General features: G+C 39.5%; 1 protein-coding gene across 4 annotated transcripts in view; it reads right to left on the bottom strand.

Moving 5' to 3' along the window:
- kif21b (kinesin family member 21B) overlaps window positions 1-18451 on the bottom strand; it is a 71497-nt gene extending 53046 nt beyond the window's left edge. For all 4 annotated transcript variants that reach the window (XM_079482470.1, XM_079482472.1, XM_079482471.1 and 1 more), the window contains exon 1: window positions 18101-18451. In XM_079482470.1, coding sequence (XP_079338596.1) covers window positions 18101-18141 — 41 coding nt within the window. In that variant the 5' untranslated portion in view covers window positions 18142-18451. The remainder of the gene's footprint in view (window positions 1-18100) is intronic.
- Between the last annotated feature and the right edge of the window lie 3373 nt (window positions 18452-21824).

Below are 21824 nucleotides of genomic sequence, written 5' to 3'. Positions count from 1 at the left end.
GTAAACATTAAACATGATGTGTTTATGTAGTTTTTACAGTTTCTTTGAAGGCTATGAGGGTTCAGTCAGTGGAGGAAGGAGGATTGACAGTGTGAAATGATCGCCACCTCTGCTAACACGAGCACTATGCAAAAGCATATAGAGAAAACAACCCCAGCTCTTTACTAAAAGCGGTAGCGTTACATTATTTTTGAGCAATTACAGTCGAGTTTGTGAGAAAACATTTTGCAGTGTTTGGGTCCAATATACTTTTCACAACATGTAGGTGTAGAAAGGATATGATTTCCCTTGACTTCTGACAGGACAATCTGATTCCCGGCTAAACATTTCTGAATAAACACAGTTTCCATGGTCAAAACAACAGCTTGGATCAAGGTCATATTCATGCATGCCGCATGCGGTCTTGTTTCCCACATGTGCATGTTATGATTACAGCAAGAACAGGAAAAGATCTACTCAGGAAGGGCTTTCTAGAGTTGCGATGAACTCCCATCCGGGACAGAACTATCTATATATACTATCAGTCCATTTGCTTGAGGTCGGGGGTGATTAGCATTCAACCATCCAAAGCTTTTGCTGTCAGCGGCAGGCGGTCCATGAGACACAAAGAGCTCATTTCCTATTCTGATCTCTTTCAACGTAACTTATTCAAATATGCTTAAGATATTGTCTTTATTCAAATGTTATACATCACTCAAGACATTTCAACAACTATAATCATCAATAGTTTTCATTCCACATTTTTAGTTTAGGTTTTAATGTTCGTCTCTGAGGTGCACTCCATTTTTTAATGAAACATAATCAGTCATAGTTTATTTTGTAATGATCGTTTTCCGTCCTGTCTCTGAACCCTTGAAAATAAACATTAAAGGGATGGTTTACCCAGATATTTGGAAGAATGCTGCGTTGACTCCCACAGTAGGGAAAAATAATGGTAGTCAAAAGTGCCCCAAAACTGTTGCTTTCCTACATTCTTCAAAATATCTTCTTTTGTGTTCATTTTTCCTACTATGGAAGTCAATGGGGGGCGAGATCTGTCTGGCTATTAGCATTCTTCCAAATGTATTTCTCTGTGTTCATCATAAGACATTTATACAGCTTTGGAACAACATGAATGATGAGAGAATTTTCATTTCTGGGTCAAGTATTTCTTTAAAGAGATGGTTCAGCCAAAAATGAAAATTCTGTCATTACTCGACCTCTCAATCTCGTGTCATTTCAAACCTGTATGGCTTTCTTTCTTCAGCATATGACGAAATAAGATATTTTGAAGAATGTTGGTACTCCATTGACTTAAGAAATAAAGGGGTACCTCAGTTGTTCAGCTACCAACATTCTTCAAAATATCTCCTTATGTGTTAAGCTGAGGAAAGTAAGTCATACAGCTTTAAAATGACAAGAGGGCGACAAAAGCCTTGTATGACACAATGTTAATTATTGGCAAACTTTCTCATTAAACAGTATGTTTTTGTTGCTGTACCTTTAAGACTTCCATGCAAATGCCCTCTTTGTTCTCAACGTTAACATCCTCAACACGTGAAATGGGTTCAGTGATTATTCATAAGCTGTTGTTGGGTTTAATATAGTTTAAAACGCTAAGTCGGCATTACACCGTGACAGGTTCATAAAACAGTCCCTGATGAAATGTGCCGCTTAGACTATGAAGGTCAGACTAAAATGATCTTGTTAAAAATAAACTTGAATTTACTTGGATGATGGAAAAAAAAACTCCAGTCGAAAGGTACTGCACACTGACAGGCAGTCTACATTACAGAAAGTGCAAGAATAATCTAGGTGTGTCTATTTTAATTTATCTAATCTTAAAAATTGCACTTGCTTGTTAACACAGGCTTCATTGAGACCTCAATACACACACAACACTGCTGTGTCAGGAATAACGCAACGACCCACAATGTAAAAGGCTCACAAACTTGTCCAGCAAGCTGCTTACAATGTGTGAAGTGTGTAAATGAGTGTGTCTGCCATCTAACTTAACCTCTCTACCCACAGACACAGACAACTCGTGAGACATCTGAAACATGTCAGCACAATTCAGGAGCGGATCAATCCCGGCAGACTATTTGGGCTCGATGCCCGAACGCAACAGTAAAAGGACATTAATTCCTGGCTCTGTCACTGAAATGAGAACGCGGACTGAGATCAGAGCAGTATTTCAGTCTGAAGGCATTATCACCGCTCAAATAGGGCCATGAATTCTCCATATAGGTAAACAAAACAACATCTGCAGGGGAGAATAAACATGAAGCATTGACTACAATTACTCAATTCTGTCAACTTTCAACAGAAAAAGAGATTATAAATACAATTATTTTACATTTAGTAGTATTACTAACATACATCCTATGAATAGAATAGTGAGATTACAAACTTTCAACCAAAAAACGTTTTAAGAAAAACTGCATTTAGAGGGAACTCCACCAAAAAAGGAGAATTGTGTCATGAATTACTCGCCCTTGAGTCGTTTCGTCAACCCTATAACCTTATATACTCCAAACCTATTTAACTATATTCCTGACGTCCACGTTAGTTTCCTACGCATGTTCACATTGCATCAGTGCATTGACGTTTGGTTACGTTGCAGTCTATGGAGGAGTCAGAAAGCTGGGTTGACAAACGACTTCAGGGTAAGAAATTCATGACAGAATTGGCCTTTAAAAGCTTGAGTGCTTTGCAACAATTCAAAACTGTAGAAAGCACTATAGAAATATATTTGAATTGAACCGAAACTTCCCTATCGACTATATTTGGACCTACTGTTGCTTGGTATCCTTGATATGACATCTGACTTCTGTTGATGGTTAAATATCCCGAGAACATTAGTATGAGTATGACCCCTGTCAACTCCCAGGACCTGAAAGAGGCAGGTTTCATGTGCCGTGGACCCTCATCATTAGTAAGGGAACAGGCATGCGTGTTACCGGTGTGGGTGTTTGTGTAGGTGTGCGTGACCTCCCATTGGACCTGTGGGCCTCTTTTTGAAGGTTCAGACCTCCAGATGTCACATTTCCTTCATGCAGCCCAGCCAACTCAAAATCTCATCATGCACAAATCTGCTTCCACCAAACACCTCCTCACAATCTGAACAACAAACTTTAACTCCTCAATCTATAATCCAACCAATGACCTTTACATCCTCTGCTACGTTACTCCATCACATTCAAGCACAGTATTCCCCCCTCAGAGTTGTAAAGTTATCCTGGAGATGCAGAAAGATGAAGCAAATGTGTTTCAGCGATTAGGATTAGCTCAAAAGAATGACTAAGATATGTCTGGATGTTCACCTTTAAAAAAACACCAGCGCTTTCATGGCCTAAGGTTATCACACTTCTGAATTTAACCAAACTGAATTTCACACTGCTCCCACTCGCTACTAAAGACGCTTCCCAGGTAGCAAACAGACGTTGGGCCAACGTCAATATTGGTTGGTTACGTTGGCCCAACCTATCTGACAGAAATACAACGTTGGGCCAACGTTGGTATGGTCAGCTGCAATTGCCCACCACTTCCCTCAAATTATATATATACCCAGGTAGCAAACAGACGTTGGCCCAACGTTGGCCCAACGTTTGTTGTTGTGTTGGGCCAACGTTGGGTGCTGACGTTGGCCCAACGTAATTTTGTCCGTTGGGCCAACCATGTTATAGGCCAACCTAAAAAATACCTTGCCAACCTTCTGCCAACTTAAAAACCACTAAAACAACATTGGGCCAACGTTGGGCCAACGTCAGCACCCAACGTTGGCCCAACACACCATTTTAAGATTGTGATATGGCCTATTCATTGTTGAATTGCATTAAAACAGAACAACAGACAAACTGAATTGGTTATAAAAATGAAATTTATTGGTAACAAAAAAACAGCAGAAAAAATGCAAAGCAAAGTAAAACAAAGTCAAATAAATCAACAAGGAACCAAATATATATATATATATATATATATATAATTATTAAAATAAGTATAATTATTAAATTATTAAAATAACCATTGGTTGTTATTATCTTAGCAGATAATTTTCTTTTGATGTTTATTGTTGTTGTTAAATAAAAAAACATATTAACTACACTTTTACTATAATAAAACCATTTTTATAATTTTATAAAGGTCTGTCCATTTAGAACAAAATGTGCATTTATGTAGAAATAATTGAACACACCCCCGGATGAAGATCTAAAAAGCTATGCTTTAAAAGCACAATATTTCTGTTTATTTTAATACAATTTAATGTTAAACAAGTTCTACCATCTTTATTGTTTTTAACATGTTGTCTTTTGTTATGTGTTATTAGTCATGTTCGACTTCATGATGACGTCAACGTATCGCGAGAGCGAGTCGAGAACTGACACGTAGAGATCTAATTTCGAATCGCTCTCGCGATACATTGACGACATCATCCTGTCAGCGCCGCATGAAGCCACACACACGTATTTGTGGGCGCGTGCGCGCCTCCGTCCTCGTGAGTTCAGAGTCAGATGTTTACCTCAGACGAGTTTCCGTTTCTGTTGTAAATTCTGAGGTAAGTTTTCATTAATTCCTGGTTACCTCATTAAAATAAGTTCACAGTCATGTTCATTTTGTTGTTAGTAATTCGATATGACTAAAATATTATAAACTTTAATGTTGACCGTTAGTGTAATCTGGTGGTTTGACTGAGTTTGTGACGCAACTGAGCTAATGTAGAGCATATCTTTTATTTGTCTTTATTTTCTTGACAGATGTTGACATTAGGCATTCTTGACAGATGTAATGTACATTTTGTTGTTAGTAATTCGATATGACTAAAATATTATAAACAGAGGTGCACTTCATCTTTACACTGCATTAAGATGTATAAAACATTTGCTACCCCAATATGGTGAATTTCTTGCAAAAACCTTTGGGTTGTGTAATTAAAATAGATCGAAACATCTTAAATGTTTTAAAAAGTTGTTTGTATGTTTGTTGTTTTTTACAGGAGTATATGCTGCTGCTTCTCCTCCTCCGCTCCGTCTTCATCATCAAATAGCTTCAAATCTGCAAAGTTTTTTTGGCCTTCTTCCGCATTTTCTTTGCCGCCTTTTTTGTCACTTTGGTTCCTTGTTGATTTCTCTGACTTTGTTTTACTTTGCTTTGCATTTTTTCTGCTGTTTTTTTGTTACCAAAAAATTTCATTTTTATAACCAATTCAGTTTGTCTGTTGTTCTTTTTTAATGCAATTCAACAATGAATAGGCCATATCACAATCTTAAAATGGTGTGTTGGGCCAACGTTGGGTGCTGATTTTGTTTTAGTGGTTTTTAAGTTGGCAGAAGGTTGGCAAGGTATTTTTTAGGTTGGCAGAAGGTCTGCTGGCCGTCCAATAACATGGTTGGCCCAACGGACAAAATTACGTTGGGCCAACGTCAGCACCCAACGTTGGCCCAACACAACAACAAACGTTGGGCCAACGTTTGTTTGCTACCTGGGTTTGGTGTCTGTATGTGTCGTCTTATGTAGCGGTACAACAGAGACATACAATTTAACTGCAGGAAACGTTCCAAGTGCTTAAGGGTCAAATCAGGATATTACAATGTTTTTTGAGGGCACGTTAATGTGTCAAACAAACCAAAATGTCAAATCTGTAGTCATGCTATCCTTTTACACAATTTAAAGGGCAGATTCAACTAAAAAAATAAATTGTTTTCATTATTGACTCGCTGACCAACAGAACGAGACGAAGCTGCCGATGTAAGAAATATTTATCAACCGTACGAATTGACGTTAATGTACAGTGTATATAGGAGGATAACGTTAGCATATGATAGCGAAGGGAGCTAGGTCAGTCACGGGCTAAATAGAACATTCAAAGCCAGTGTTAAACTTACTATATATTTATGTGTTATTTGGTAAAATGACAACTTGCTTCCAAGTCCAGGTAATTTCCTTGAGACTTTCCAGGTGCACAATCCGTGGATTTCCGGTTCCCTTTACACGTAGTAAACACGGCACGCACAACGTGACAGATTTCTTTTTCTCAGGACAAATGATTTGAGACGTTTAAAACTAAACTAACTGTGGAGAAGTTCAGGAAATATAATTTAGCGAAGCAATTTCCATGGCAGTACTACACCTGTGTTTACCCGCCTGACGGAAGGGGGTGTGCAGTAACTCATTATCATTTTAAGGGACATACACCAAAACGAGTTGTTGTAAACATAGCTGTTTTTGACAAAGCAAAAAGGGTTTAGTTTACACAGCCATTGAACGCTTCTCTGATGTGTGGTTAAATGATGACAGAATTACTGACTAACTGAGAAATGTCTCTGTAAAGTCTTAGTGAAGTCAATTCTGAGAAATAAAAAGTTACAAGCTATTCACATCAAAGGGCATCAGATAAAGTTTTGTTTCACAGCCGTATCGCTGAGCTACTGCTTGTAAACGCTGTTGTAATCTTTTCCAAGTGGGCCAGAAAAAGACCCCAGACAGGTAAAAAAAAGAATACAGAGGGCTGGTCCGTCACCACACATCCTGTCTTCTGTGTTTTGACTGCCACTTGGGCGCCTGTCCAAAAAACAATGACAACATGCGATTGTAAAACGTGGCTCCAGGAAGCCAAAGGTCATGTGCAAACCTGCTACACCAGAATTGACACCACATTGATAATGGTTTCTGAAGTGACAGAATGACAGAACACTTGTTGACTTCATTAAGGCAAGTTTCATGGGACAGTAAACACGATACTGTCCTGATGGAAAACGGGTCTATTCATCGCCACGGTAACCGGATACTTGGAGCTTTAAATGCTGGGAAAATGTACCACAAGAGAGTGACAATGACTCGAAAAGGTTTCGGCTTGAGACTTTGGTCCACGATCACCATGAGTTTCCACAATAATGATGTCCCAATAAGAGAGGTTTTTAATGTTCGGCTGAAAGAACCATAGCTTTCTATTCAGATTGTATTTATGTAGATGATGCTGTTGAGCACCCAAAACACTGAGATTTATGACATTAACTTTTCGTTATGTTTTAAGGGCTGATCAGGATTTTATTTAGTGGCTAATCGAAATGTTCAATTACAGTAAAAGCAGTAAGATTATTGGCCATCAGAGTCTTAAGAACAGTACAATACTTAAAAAATGATTCTCTAAGTGGTCATTGAGCCCATTGAGCGTTAATGTTTCCCTCTGCATGCAGACCATTTCCCAATGTGTGTAACCCTTTATTGATCTCTTTGACTTCTACAGAATAATCCATTACTCTTAATACTGTCATCATGAACAAAGAGAGACAGAGACACACTAAAAGAAAGCAAAATAGAGAGACAAGGCTGGTTTTCATTCAAATTCTACAGCGGTGGAATTGACCCGGTAACACACTTTTGACATTTTGCACAATCTGTCTGAATCTACATTGTGTCCACCTTTGTATGAAGAAACCAGGCGAACAGTGTTCATAGCCAAGCGTGCTAGCATCTGCCATCACAGACGCCATATGAACCTCCTGTAGGAGCAGAGGAGCGGACGTCAACAGACCATCATATGGTGAGATGGGGAGCTTCTGGCTGGCTTGGCAGAATGTTAAGGGAGAGGCCACAGCAGGTATATTGGCCCACTTTATTCATTAAATGGCATGCTGTGAAACACAGGTGTGAAAATGAACAAGCCTGGCTCTTTTCATCTGTCCCACGAATAGGCTTGCCAGGCCTATAGTTGCCAGAATACTCTTGCCGAGTACCAAGACTCAAGGGTAATCATATCTATAGAAGCTTTATGGTGATGCAATGCAGTTTAGCTTCGAGCACACATCACGTCTCAGAATAACAGCGGTCAGCCCGCAGACCAGTTTGAGATTGTAATTGAAAAGCTTGGGGTATGGGCTGCTACCTGAAATCGCTCTCCCTCGCTCTCTCAAGTCACTTTGTTAGATTGCAATGATCTCCATAACTCAACATCTGACCAGCCCCTGTGGACTGCAGTCACTCCCTTTTGCTGAAGCAAATGCACACGTATGCAAATCTGACAAGTTTGAAAATACATCCATGCAAACAAAGAACATGTCTCCAAAAACAGTCCATGTTAACTCTTATATAACGCTGAAGAGAGAGCGAGGTAGATCCGCGGTACAAAGGGCGGGGTTTATTACTTATACACGGTTTCATTTTGCACGTGCCGGACCCCATGTTAACTTCCGGTCCGTGATAGGTTAGAACTTATTTTATGAATTTAATTTATATACATTTTTTATTGTATATTATTTCATTAAATTAAATCAACAGTTATTGATTCTTTAGAAAGGTCTCCCGGAAGTTAAGTTTGGCCCACATAACATTTATGAAACCGTCTACACATGTGACTAGGAAAAATGACATGGCATGTGCAAATGTTATATAGTAAATCTGCCCAAAACAATGTTGCTACTGACCATTCCTAGTCTACGATACTTTATTATACCGTTGATTCAGGCGTCTTACTAAATTTTAAAACCAAGCAACTGGAATTGACCAGCACTATGCAAAGTAAACATCTGATAAACCCTCTCTAAACCCTCTACAACTTGCCCAATTAACGCTTAACTGAGGATAAGAGTTCTCATCTGGCCTACACCTCCCAGAGGGCCATTCAGTGATCTGCGAGACCTCCAGGACGGGATAATCCCCATTACAGAGATCTGAGGAGAACTTTGTAGCTCAGCCTTGACAGCCTGTTTTTTTGCACAGAGGCGAAGATAAGTTAAAAACGCTGAATTAAGGCCTACTAAATGCCTCGCCATAGTCTAATTTGTCCCATCATAGGATCACAACGAACCGAAAATATTATACACTTCTTATCCATCTTGTGTTTAGGAAGTCAGTCAGACCCTCTCTTACTCTCACGTAACACACAATGGGGCGCGCACAAATCCAATTTAGCAACTTTGTAGACTAGATTAAGTGTCTTTAATGACCCTGAGTCCCAGCTGTGAGGACCAGCCAGAGTCAGACCAGTCTTGAGCTGTCCTATGAGATGATCCAGATTTAAACTCTTCAATCAACCATGGACGTAACTTTATGCAAATGAGGAATTACTTTTGGGAGCGACAGCCAATAGGAGTTAAGATAGGAGCTAACGTGTTTCTTCTCATCTCAGCTCTTGCAGTGAGTGTCACCAGTAGTGGGAACGTCCATTAGAGAAATAACCGCCAACCCCAGGCGACTTGCAGTGACAAAGTCGCTTGTAATGTGAACGAGACAAATTTGACAATCGTTTAAACAAAGGTTTTGTAACCATGTAGTCGACTAGCCTAAAGCTAAGAATGGCCCAAAGGCGGACCTTTGTGTAGGGCATATTAATCTAACTGCCAAATCCAATATTTACATGGCTAAAACAGGCATGTTCTACTTTCCTTACATTATGATCAATAATATTTCTGCATTCGCTGATGCGTAACCCTGACTGGATCATTTTAGCGGCTACAAGAAGAGACGCGATGAACATTTGTTTGCTTTGGCTGATCTGTGCCTGGGCTTATAATATATAGCCTATACGACCTTGTGAAATCCTTTTTATTTTCTCCTAAACTCTTACTTTTTCTTTAATTCAGTTTTTTCAGACTCTAAAAGTTCATTAAGATTTTTGTAATCAAATTTAAATGACATTTTAGTAAAAGTGTGTTAATTACACTGAAATCATGAAACAAAATGTTTAACAACAAAGCCTAAAAACAAATGTTTCGTTATTTGTTTATTTATATTGTGATGAATGAAAAAATAATTGCGTTTATTAATTATGTCGCAATATAAGAACAAGTTACAATTAGGGCAGGCCTATAACCTATCAACAAACAATATAAGTATATCTGCTCAAGTTGCATTCACAGCTCATTCTGCCATCAAATAACGTCAATCCGTATTTGTTCATGTACTGAATTTTAAATAATCATAAAACATAAATAGTTTACTAAGTAATTGTAGTATCTTTATTGTAGCTTTAGATCATATCTACTTTTGCGTTTTATGCCTGCATTCCACGCTTCCCACATCGCATGAGAACATTTCGTTACTCATACACTTAAAAAACGTAAGAATTATATTTATGTTATTTAAAATGTTTTTAAACAAATGACTTTCATTTTTATGTTTCATTTTGTGTAATCAACTGTTGTTTTCAGTGTCAACTATACGGTTTAAAGGACTAGACGACTAGCCATGCACATTCCTAACAAGCACAACTCTTAAACAGCAAGGCAGATTTTCTACTTTTGCCAAGACCCCAGACCCCCTTTAATCTTCTTACAGCCTAAAGCACCTAAACGCCAGCTGGTACCTAAAATCTCTTGAAACAACTTATTAATAAACAACTTAATTGTTACACACATGCCTCACAAAGCATACCAGAACCTGGACTGACTGGGTCTGTTTGATTCTCCTGAACCTGGTTCTGTGAAAAACATCAAATGAGGGATTATAGTAGGACCAGCATACAGGGTCCAAAACTGGAGATCTATTCACTTCTTTGTTCTGCAATCCCCCCTTCTTAATTCACAGGAGAACACGGGGACTGTGGAGGGGGCTGGTGGCGGGAGAGGGCAGCAGGGGGTCAGTTTGATTTCAAAGGACCTGGTACAAGCCTGCCCTTAAGGAGGTCCAGTATCTGGCCTGTCCGGCGGGGAGCCAAAAGAGTCAGACGGAGCGTGAAGGAGGAAAAAATAGCACATGTATGCGTATTTAACTTCCAAAAGGGAAGCTCTATTGAACCTGAATCTTTGCTTGAATGTAAATGCTAAGAGTAGAAAGGGCTCATGATAGTTAAAGGTTCAACACTACAATATTCTAAAGTTAATTATTCTGCAATTGTGAAGAGATTAAACACACCAAGATAAGATGTGCTGGGAATTGCTTGTGCTGTGCTCCCCTGATCCCGATTAAATATTTAAAGTTAAATTGCTTAAAGCACTAAAACTACTCGCAGACAAGACTTTTTCGGGTCCAAGCATCTACTCATTTCAAGCTGGACTAAAGCTTAAACTGGTGTTAAGCATGGTTACATATAGCATATTGAGAAAGACAACATGGCTCAGAATGATAAAATAGATCTATTTTATCTAAAATAGATCAAATGTTCTCCAAACACACAGAGAAGCAGAAAAAAAGAAGAAAAAATGGAATTTACTTTAATAAAACAAAAACTTTTATTAAATTATATCGCCACTTATTTCTTTCATATCCAGAGACAACATCTACCGCCAATAGAATAGCCTTTGTGCCATTAACCAGGGTCGTCATCTTATTGAAGCCTTAAAAAAGGTTCAGGATAAGGGATGCAAATCCCTTAAAATAATCAATCAATCTATATTAACAGAAAAATGTGTATGTGCAACATTAACATGCATAATATTACTGTGACAATAAGGGCTGTTTCTATTTAAATAGCTGTTTGCCCATTTAGTATAGTATGCATCTCTCATCTAAGGGGTTGTGGCGAGAAGGGCGGGACGAGAGCCGTGAGGGATAGGTGCGAGGCCGGTCACGTGAGTGATAACGAGTGTCAGCTGTGCGTGCACTGGTCTCGCATCTCTCACGAAGTTTTGTTGAATGTTCGCCGGTTCCCGCCTCCTTCCTTCCCTACATCTACGAACTGTGTTACAGGGGTCCTTGCCCCGAAAAACGTTGAAGACCCCTGACTCAAATAATGCGTTTTTATTGGCTTAGAATGAGCTATTTCTATTCCCTAATATGGAATTCACCATGTTGTTTCTACAGTTGCCCTAAACGGACAAACTTCTCCACAAAACACATTTCCTCAATACGTTCTCTCCTCCAAAAGTCCAAAGTCACACTTCAGTGCTCTATATAATAGCTTTCATCTTCACTTAAACCAAATGGCATTGACTTGTGTGCAAAACTGTGACATATAGCTCTATCCGTGCCCTCGAATCTCACACACACACACACACAAAGAAACCTATCAAGCACTAATAATAATAAGAAGAAGAAATTTCTCTCTTTGTACACTTTCAATGGGAGCTAATGTTGATTTTCCAACTCAACCCTTTGACACTGAACTACACTTCCTGCTTTTACTCTTGTCCTCCCTGTTGCTCTTTCTCGCGCTCTCTTCAAGTCTCTTCCTCTTTTCATCAGAAACACAACTGACCTTTTCATCTAGCCAGAGGACGATGTTTAAAGAAAAAGCAACCAATTCATTCACACAGAAAGACATTATCAATTGACTCTCTCTGTACTCTATCTCATTGCACTGAATAAGGATTGGTAGCTCTGCCAATGGAGTTAAAGGGAAGGCCTGAGGCAAACATAAAAGCCAGTTTCACTAGTCACTGTTGTGTGTTGAACTGGTTAGTGTTACATTCAATCACATGTCTTCCTGCCTGCAAGCAACTGAACCTAATGTCACAACTAGGTCAGTGGAACACACGTCTGACTCCAACGGTTAACACTTCCTGTGAAGAGCGTTCAACATGGTGCATTGAAGTATGCAAAATCTAATGCATTTGATAACTACAAACTTTAAATGAATCATTTCTAGTAGAAATAAGAAAGTAATACTGAAATTGCAACTATTCTCTGACTATACATATTACAAAACTGAATTATGTGTAATAAATGTGGTAGATCTTTTGAAATTCAGTAAGAATCATGTGACAAGGTAAGACAAGTAAGCGACAACTAACCACATAGCGGTTTTGAGCAAACTGTGAGTTTTATTCTCACTGGACCCCACCCACTCTTTGTGCCCCCCAGGGTGGGGAATACAAGTCTAAATATTTCACTAACAGGAAGTATATATATATATATATATATATATATATATATATATATAGACAGACAGACAGAAAAATCTTGAAAGATGAGCGCCCCAATCCTAGAGCAAATTGGTTTAGCCCGTCGTAAACTTCAGCGTGCACTGAATTAATCTGAAGCTTATTGACTTAACCGTCTGATCTGCAAAAGCTATTAATTGAAGTGCTGCTCAACTAAATAAGCATTATCCTAAAATAAAAACAAACACAGGCCACACGTTATATCGCTACGACCTCGTGAATCGCACTTGAGCAGGTTCTTTAGCAGCGTTTAATGGATAGGTTATCTGAACCTGATCAATCGAATAAGAATAACACTATTCCATCAGACCACCAGATCAACCCGAGGATCTTAAAAGATGCAAAATATGTCACCCTGCTGTTTTAAAAGGGTGGAAGCTATTCTCATAAACCAAGGCTCCAGACTTACTTTTTTTATTAGAAGCACTGTAGCCCCTGACTGAAATATTTAGGAGCGCAAGCAAAAAGTTTAGTGGCACACCTGCAATGCAATTACTCAATCATTTCCCCAAAAGAACTGTATTACTGACACTGACAAGGTACTTGATGACCGCAGATTTGGTTCTGCTTATTTAAAGAGACCAATAAAACTTAACAAGAGCATTCGCCTGTTGTTCGTTCTTGCTGTGAACGGATTTGAAATGATCCGGCGCTGTCTCGAGTAATCCACAGATAAATCATGTTTCCTGCACTCCGCCGCGGTTAGTTTTGTTTTTAACATCTCCTATATCAAATCCTTCGTCCTGTGCTCGAGAAATCTGTCACAACAAACAGCGACTCGTGGTAATGCGCTCACGTTTTGTGTGTGTAAAGTTGTCAATGACGACCTGGATTGTGCGCATCCACAGCAGCGGGAAACATAAGTGGAGCCTTGTAAATGAGGCAATTATCAGTCTGTTTCCCAGAAACCTCATCAGTTCACATTAGTCCCCAACAAACCCCCGCATTCTTAGCCAGACCCATGAGGAAAGATAAAGTTGTGTCAATAGGAAGCAGACTAGACACATAAACATGTCATTCTCAAACTGACAGCAAACATGGATAAATATACATATCTGGCATGCATTATTCTCAAGCTTTCTTCATACCAAAAGGAAAATATACCTAAAAGACAGAGACCGTATTAAATTATGGATAACAGTCTTGTATAAGTCAAGAAAATCATCAGAAAAACTATTTTGGGTCTATTTCAACACTTCTGGAGAACATCTCGCATCTCTACAACATCAGGGTGTAGTGGAGAAAAGCTGTCCGGCAGATGACACACACATATACAAGCAAACTCCCCCCATAGAGAGATAAACACTCAATCTCTCAACCACAGACATTAAAGGTGGTTAAGAGCAAATGAAGTAGAAGGGTCAACTCATGAAGTTAAGCTGAGCTACTTCATACTTCCTACTTGACCTGAGACCAAATGTTCTCTCAAACATGTTTCATTGCACGGCAATGACGGCACAAATGCTTTGTCTTTCAATAATGAGGAAGTAGTCATTTCAAAAAGGAAATGAACGTGTGAGATACTGTAGCAACAGCACAACACAAAGTTGCAAAATTGTAAACTTCAAACTCCTGATTTCCTGAAGTAAAAAACACAAATGTTTAGAGGCAAGATTGAGTTTTGGATCTAGAAAGAAATTTCCTGCCTTGTTTCATTAAAGTAGACATCAATGATGTGACTCGGTGGGTATTATGAAAAATATGATTTCCTTTATTTCTCGAAAGGATGGATGTCATTTTGTGAGGATGACCCTGCTTCCTAATTTTGATTTTATGTCACAAACAATCTGTTCACCGCATGAGGTCTGCATATGTTTCATATGTCAAAAGCCTGTTGCATCTTCTTAATGATCTGACTAGAACTGCCATACAACAGACGCAACTAGATTTGCATTTCATGGAGGAAATGAGTGCTGGCAAGGTAGAAAGAAGAGTGTTTTAGTGTGTTGTACGTGTATTTTTCAGGTTTTCATCCAAAGTCAAAAGAACTGTTAAATCGAATTTCATCATCTAAAATGTTCACTGTTTGCCGACATGGAATGACACCACTACTAGCAAAATCATAACTAGAAACACATACCAGCGACCATCCGTACACTGTAAACCCAGATTTTGATTCAACTCAAACAGCTTGAGTTCATATTACTTAAATGTGTCTAATTTGTTGACATTACTAGTTAATTCTGATTAAGCTTAACTTTTTCATGTCCTTTCTTATTGTAAGTGTGTTTTTAAGTTAAGTTAAGTTAAGTTTTTGAGTTTGTACTACTGTTTCTTTACATTAATTAAGAATTCTGAGTAAACTGTACTTTTTAATGGCCTATCTTATTGTAATTATGTGTTTGAGCTCAAACAACTCAATATCATCAAGTTTTGCCTTTTACAAATAGCAACGCATTGACGTCACAACCGCCAAAATTTGAGACGGAATACACCTGTATCTAAATTGCCGTTACAGCAAGCACGTTGTTCATTCACCGAAGCTAGAAGCCTTCGGTGAATAAACCGAGTTCAGCCACAAAACGGTAAGTGGGAACCTGGCACTGGCATGCCGTTGCAGTCCCGACTGCTTGCTGATGTAACTTAGCTAGCAGTATATCACGAAAGTGAGTTCACCCCTCACATTTGTACAAATATTTTATTATATATTTTCATGGGGACAACACTATAGAAATTATACTTTGATATAACTCAAAGTATCTATCAGATATATATATATGTATATCAAAGTTTCATTTCAATAGTACTGTAGTTATTTAAAAAAAACTGAAAAATGAACTTCGCTAGTTATTAGCAGGGTAGCTATCCAGCTAACTCTGCCCCACACTCTCCTAGCTAACGAATATCTTCACTGGTAACGTTAGCTAGCGCCCGTAACGGAAATTGTATTTCGCTTCCAGACAGCTAGTGCAAGTTGAGCTGAGCCAGACACCTGAAGCAGCGATCGTTAGCTCCGCACGGAACATCTAACGTCCCGGTAAGTTGGCGCTAATACCCGCTGCCTTGTTAGCGGATTCTATTGTGTGACTACGACTGACTGAAATAAATTTAGCTTTGCTCCGACGTGTCCGGCGACCGTCTTATTTGGGTACACTTCGAGTCCGCCCGGTGTCCGGGTAACGTACTCGTTCACACAATAGACTGCTGGCCAGGCAATCTCTACATGCTTTTAAATTGATACCGAGCTAATATGTCCGCTCTGAACCATTTTACTCTGTTGCTTCCAGACAGCTAAAGTTGAGACGGTGCAGCAGCTAGCCAGAGAACTGCAAACATCCTTGTAAGTTGTTGCACACTAGCTAACATAGTTAGCTTTAATTTCTTGATTTTTTTATTTATTTATTCGTTGTTAGTTAACTACTGTCATGCCTCTTTAAGTTTTTGTTATTTAGCTAATGTTAGCTTATTTAGTTAATGTTATTCTCACACACTTTTTTGTTTTTCCATGTACAGATTTGTTATTTGTATATGTTAAATGTAAGATGCCAGTGTTCAGCAGGGCTGAGTTTTTTCTTGCTGTCTGTCAACCAAATTTGAAGAGTAAATGTTGAGTTTTGAAGTATAACTTTTAAGATGCCAGTCTTCAGCAGGGCTGAGTTTTATCCTGCCAGTTTGTCAACCTAATTTAGAGAGGTGTAATTCAATATGATTGGAGGTAAAGAGGAAGATATTTTTTTCTTTTCATGCCATCAGTGAGGAAATAGAATTAGGTCATGGCTTTGTTTCTTTTGTTGCTAATAAAAAAGACATGTTCAATAAAAAAATTGGATCAGTTTAATGTGTCAGTTGTATCTATGTATTTTACATGGTTTTATTGATTGAAAGACATATTTTGAGTTAGAAATAAGTTGGGGCAGTTAGAATATACAATTTAGTTGAATTGGTAATGGAGTAATGCTTACTTAACAAGCCGAGTTAAATAAATGGGTGGGGAATGATTGTTTAAACTAAGTATCTTCAGTCACTGTAACTCGGTTATTAGTACATTCAACTTAAATATTCTATTCCATTCCATTATGGGCTCAAGTACATTGAACGTAGTCCAGTTCACTTATTCAACTAATGCTTCATTACTTAAAAATTTTAAGGCAACGAGTTACCTGGATTTTTTTAAGTAAATTCTACTTATCCGGGTTTACAGTGTACTTGTCAACCTATGCAAGTCGCTGACAGGGTAAATAAGATCAAAAAAAAATTTGCTTAACCGAGGGTCTCTAAACAAAGATAGTTTAAGTCACCCGAGTACAAGCGCTTCATTGCAAACACTGTAACAAGTTCTAAAAAACTCTGCTGCAGGTGATGTATGGCTTGAAATAACAGCCCACCTTTGTGATGCTTAGCCGAACTCGTCGGTCCACCTCATTCATCAATGTAATGGCCCCCCTCCCATCTGCAGGTGTGACCCAGAGTCAGCAGACGCCATAGTAAAAGCACACTCACTATACAATCTGTGCATTAAAAACCATCAGCGCACACCTGGGCAATATTTCAGAAATCCCAAGAGAGGCATTTTGGAAACGGACCCTTAAAGGGTTCAAAACTATTTTGCATGATCCTATATTGGTGAAATCATACACCAAAACACTTCATTTCTTTCGCCAAAGTGCTGTAGTTTCCCCAGCAGCTGAACGTAACGAGGACGCCAGACAAAGCTGAGACCACCGCCTTGAGTCTGATGCACACTGCCCCCGACTGCTGACGCGCTCTTCATTTCCACGAGCTCAAGGCAAGATGATGCCATTAACGTGATTGGCAATCCTAACCGTTATTTGCGGTTGATCTGCGTTATTCCGCCTGCACCAAATATCGATCCATACCGATATGAATCCCCGATCAACGAGGCATTAACAAAGCACATTAAAGGGAGAGCGGGTGCGCGCGTCTTTGTCATCGACATTCCCGCGTGTCCTTCAGCAGTTATGCAAAACTCCTAATGCAAATAAATGCACTCCGATGATCGCGAGACACCCTAAAACGCACGTGCATCGGACCTGATGCGCACTTGCGCGTTTTAAATCATGCATTAGACGCACGCGCCGGATGTATAGTTTTTGAACACTTGACCAGGATGCGAGCACGCTCTGGGTTGCAACGATATTTACGCGTCTACCTTGCGCAGCACACACCCATCGCAAAGGCACCGTGTGTCCCGCAAACTCTCTGTCGTGCGATTACCAAAGAAATGCGTGACATTTACGCAAACCGCTTTGCACGTATACCTCACATTACACGAAGTGTGTGGCACACAATAGGAAACGACGGCTGCGTGTCGGCAGATCATATTGGATGCTGTCAGTCAGGCTTACCTTACGGAGACCTTGACGGAGCAGTCGTTTTGCGTCGCCATTCTGTTTCACCTCGCTCGTCTGGAAGAAAAGCTTAGGCTGCGAAGTTCTCGCAAAGTTCACGCACGAGCTGAACAGATCGTTGCGCGTTAAAACAAGCACAGGCGCTCCGGTCCGTCAATCCGCGCTGCGCAGCCGGACATCCCCGCTCACCTCCGTAATACTACTGGAAGCATGACAACGAAACGCTAACGGCATTAAACACGACAAACATTGACATATTGTCTTCTTGCGCCTCGCTCGTGTCATATGTGTGCGTCGCGTACGAGCGTACATCCGAAACAACGCACGCCGAATGTGCTGCGCTTACACAGAGGGGAGTGGGCGTGGCTTTACGTGGATGATTGACGCGCGTTCTGACCACACGTACCTGCCGTTCCCGCCCATAGATGGGATTAATTGACCAATTAGAATCGAGCGACGGCTAAACCTTTAAAACCACAGTGAACGGTCATAGATTAAATGCGATTCCAGTCGAAGACTTTGGGAGTCGGTTTGAATGAATCAGATTCGTTTCGCTGAAAAACGAGTTATTCAGGTGTTGCGAGCGGAGTTTTGTTTGATGGATATTGTTTGCACTATTTTAATTTAGGTGTAACGTAGACGTGACAGGTTACACGACACATTATTAAAGGATACAATAATATAAGGATGAAAACAACACATTTTGTGTTCAGTTCACCTCGACGTGTTGAACGCATCTCTGTGTTATTTCTTCGGACAACACGTTTTTTACTTTCAACACAACTGAAAGTTGAAAGTAACACACACGGTGTTAAATAAATAACACAAAACAATGTGTTAAAACTCTTTTTTAAGAGTGTAGATTTCATTCAAATGCGTGTCATTTTTAGTTTGATAATGAAAATGTTACATTAAAGAGCTAGAAAGAATGATAAAGACATCTATTTGACGATGCGTGTTGTGTTTTGTGAGTCGTCACGGGGAATCGGTTCGAATGAATCATTTCAAAGAGCCGACTCGCAACTCGATCGGTCTTCACATCTGAAACGCATTTACGGCTGCTACCAGAGAATGTCTTTCTGTTGGAAAAAGGTTCAAAGGGCAGGATTTACAACACGGCTTTAGTCAAGGGGCATGCAAGAGCAAAAACAAACCCGAATGCAGTAGCCTACTATATTCCTTACATATTCCTGTAACGACACGAGAAAATGTTCACAGCTTTATTTTGCTGTTCTAAAAGTGGAGACACGATCACAAAACATAGATGACTGTATAAAGCAAAAGCGTGAATTTTATAGACTAGCGATATGAACACATTGTGTGCCTTCTTTCCCAGAGAGAAACCAAATGAAAGTAGGCTACCTTTGAACTAAAAGGAGTTCAGCGAAGGTGCCGTCATGGGAGTACATTGAGCGGTCTGATGGGGGGAACTGCACTTTGTTCAAAACGCCACTAAATCATTTCACATGAACCCCAGATTCCCATGAGGATCGGCTCGCCTTAAGGATCGGTTACAGTACAGACAACACTCGGAATATGAAGAAGCTGTGTCATTTAAATAAAAGCATATTGCATAATGCAAGGCAAGCACTCACAATACAACATACTTAAGAAATATCACTAGAAACATTATTGTAGCATTATTTTCACAAATAAACGTTGGATCAGGTCATTCACGACAAGCACGAATGCTTCAGGGATTATTTTATTATGTAAGCATCAATAGGCCGTGCACATGAACCTACCGTGCTTTGAGGTTGAAAACATTTCATGCTTTTAAGGGACACAGGATTGTTTTTGTGCAAATCTTGATCTCATAAGATGATATGTTTGAAAACACTCTCCTGTAACCCACAGTTCAGTCTCTTAGGGATTGCAAACCTTTAATTGTGACATAATGAATCAGTTTGTGACTGCATTTATATTCAAACTAAAAATGTGCACGAAATGATTACCATTACGTAACAGATCGGAAGTTAAATTTAAAGCATTTGAATGGAGTTGAACCGAGCCAACGGACCTCCAGCGATGTGACGCAGAACGTCATTTTTCTTATTTCTTTGATGTTTCCATAATCCCCTTTGCACAGTTTTCTATATTTAGCTTTGAGGTCGTAAACTGATTCAATTTCTCACCATCTGAAATTGAACCACGCAGGCTGTTTTAGCCAAGTCACATTTCACATATATCACTAACTCATTTTCATGTTTTAATAGATGTTTTAGCCATGTCTTGCTGGTTTGTTGTTGCTTGTAATGATGATGTTCCTCGTGTGATGTGTTTACATTAAAGCCCGGCACACTTCACTGTAATGGTCGACTCACACCACAGTCTGAATCACCAGACAAAAGCTTCCATACAAAAGCCGAAACGGTAGACTATGTGTGGGGGGGGGCAGATTAGCCACAGTTCATGTCTGTTTCTATTCTGTGAATACAGCAACCACACATTTGGATAGGGAGAGAGGGAACGGCCAGGCACTCATCCGACAGATCTGACTTCATCTAGGTCAGTCTACTGTGTGTGTGCCAGCCCTTGGGCAACACGCATATCCACATGCACGCTGACATACAGCCTCATCCGTCCCCAAATTACATTCACACCCCCAGCAACATCACCATCTGTGTGGAAAAGGGTGTGCCAACGCACCCAGGTTAGGACTAAAGGCTGCTTTGCTTGCTTGATGGGGTGTAGCGTGAAAATGTCATAACCCGCTGACTGTGTAGATTTCTGGAGTAATTGGAGCGTAAATTGTTTGTGTTTAATAAAGTCAAACAATCTGTCAATCTGAAATGGTTTCATGTGCCAAAGGTCATGGCAACGTGTGCGTTTTATATTTGGCGAATATTTCTAATTAGCTCTGTTTTTATAAGCTCGCTCTCCTAATCCGTTGCTTGTTTTGTGAAACAAATGGCGTCTGGTTTTCATAAAGGAGGTAAATAATTAGCCCACCCGGTCCGATGTTGACAAAGGCAAAGATGGTGCAATTTGATGGAGGAAGTCAATGGCCTGGGCGGTCTGGTGGTCAAAAGAGTGGCCTCGTCGGGGGGGCATTCTGTGTCTCGTGCTGCGACACCCCACCTCCATCCGGCCAAGGCTCGCAAATTTCACGCTGGGCCGGGGCGGCGGTAGCCTCTGGGACTGACACAGTTATTGATAATGTAGTGCCAAATGACAGACAGAAAGACCTGATGTGTAGAAGTTGACATTGAGGTCACGCTGGAGCAGAAGAGGAGGGATTTCTTTGTCCCGAATGGTGAAAAGAGCAGACGAGTCTAAATGGAAGCACTTGGACACATGGGTGCACAACAAAATAGACCTGCTATATGAGCAATAGAAATAAATGGAAAATTGTGTAAGTTGTATAATTGTGTATAGGATTATATAGTAGGCTATATATAAATCATCTGAAAATAATTGAGCACATGATATACCATATACATATTTAAAATATATAAGTGTGTATTTAGTATATAGTAAACAAATAAGTGTGTTATACAGTATATCTTTTTTTTGATAAATGTGTATTTGATACACTGTAAGAACTGTAATTTTCCAGCAGCTGAAGTGCCAGTATAATACCATAAAATGAACATTATGATATTTCACATTAATCTTGTAAATTTAAATTTTTAATCATATTCAAAAATAATAAAACAGTAACATTTTGTAAAATTATAGTTTTTTACGGTATAAATCATTTTAAATAACTGTGTAGCCT

Source organism: Barbatula barbatula (assembly GCF_947034865.1).
Source record: "Barbatula barbatula genome assembly, chromosome: 20".
NCBI lineage: Eukaryota > Metazoa > Chordata > Actinopteri > Cypriniformes > Nemacheilidae > Barbatula > Barbatula barbatula.
This window is presented reverse-complemented; position numbering and strand designations above follow the sequence as displayed.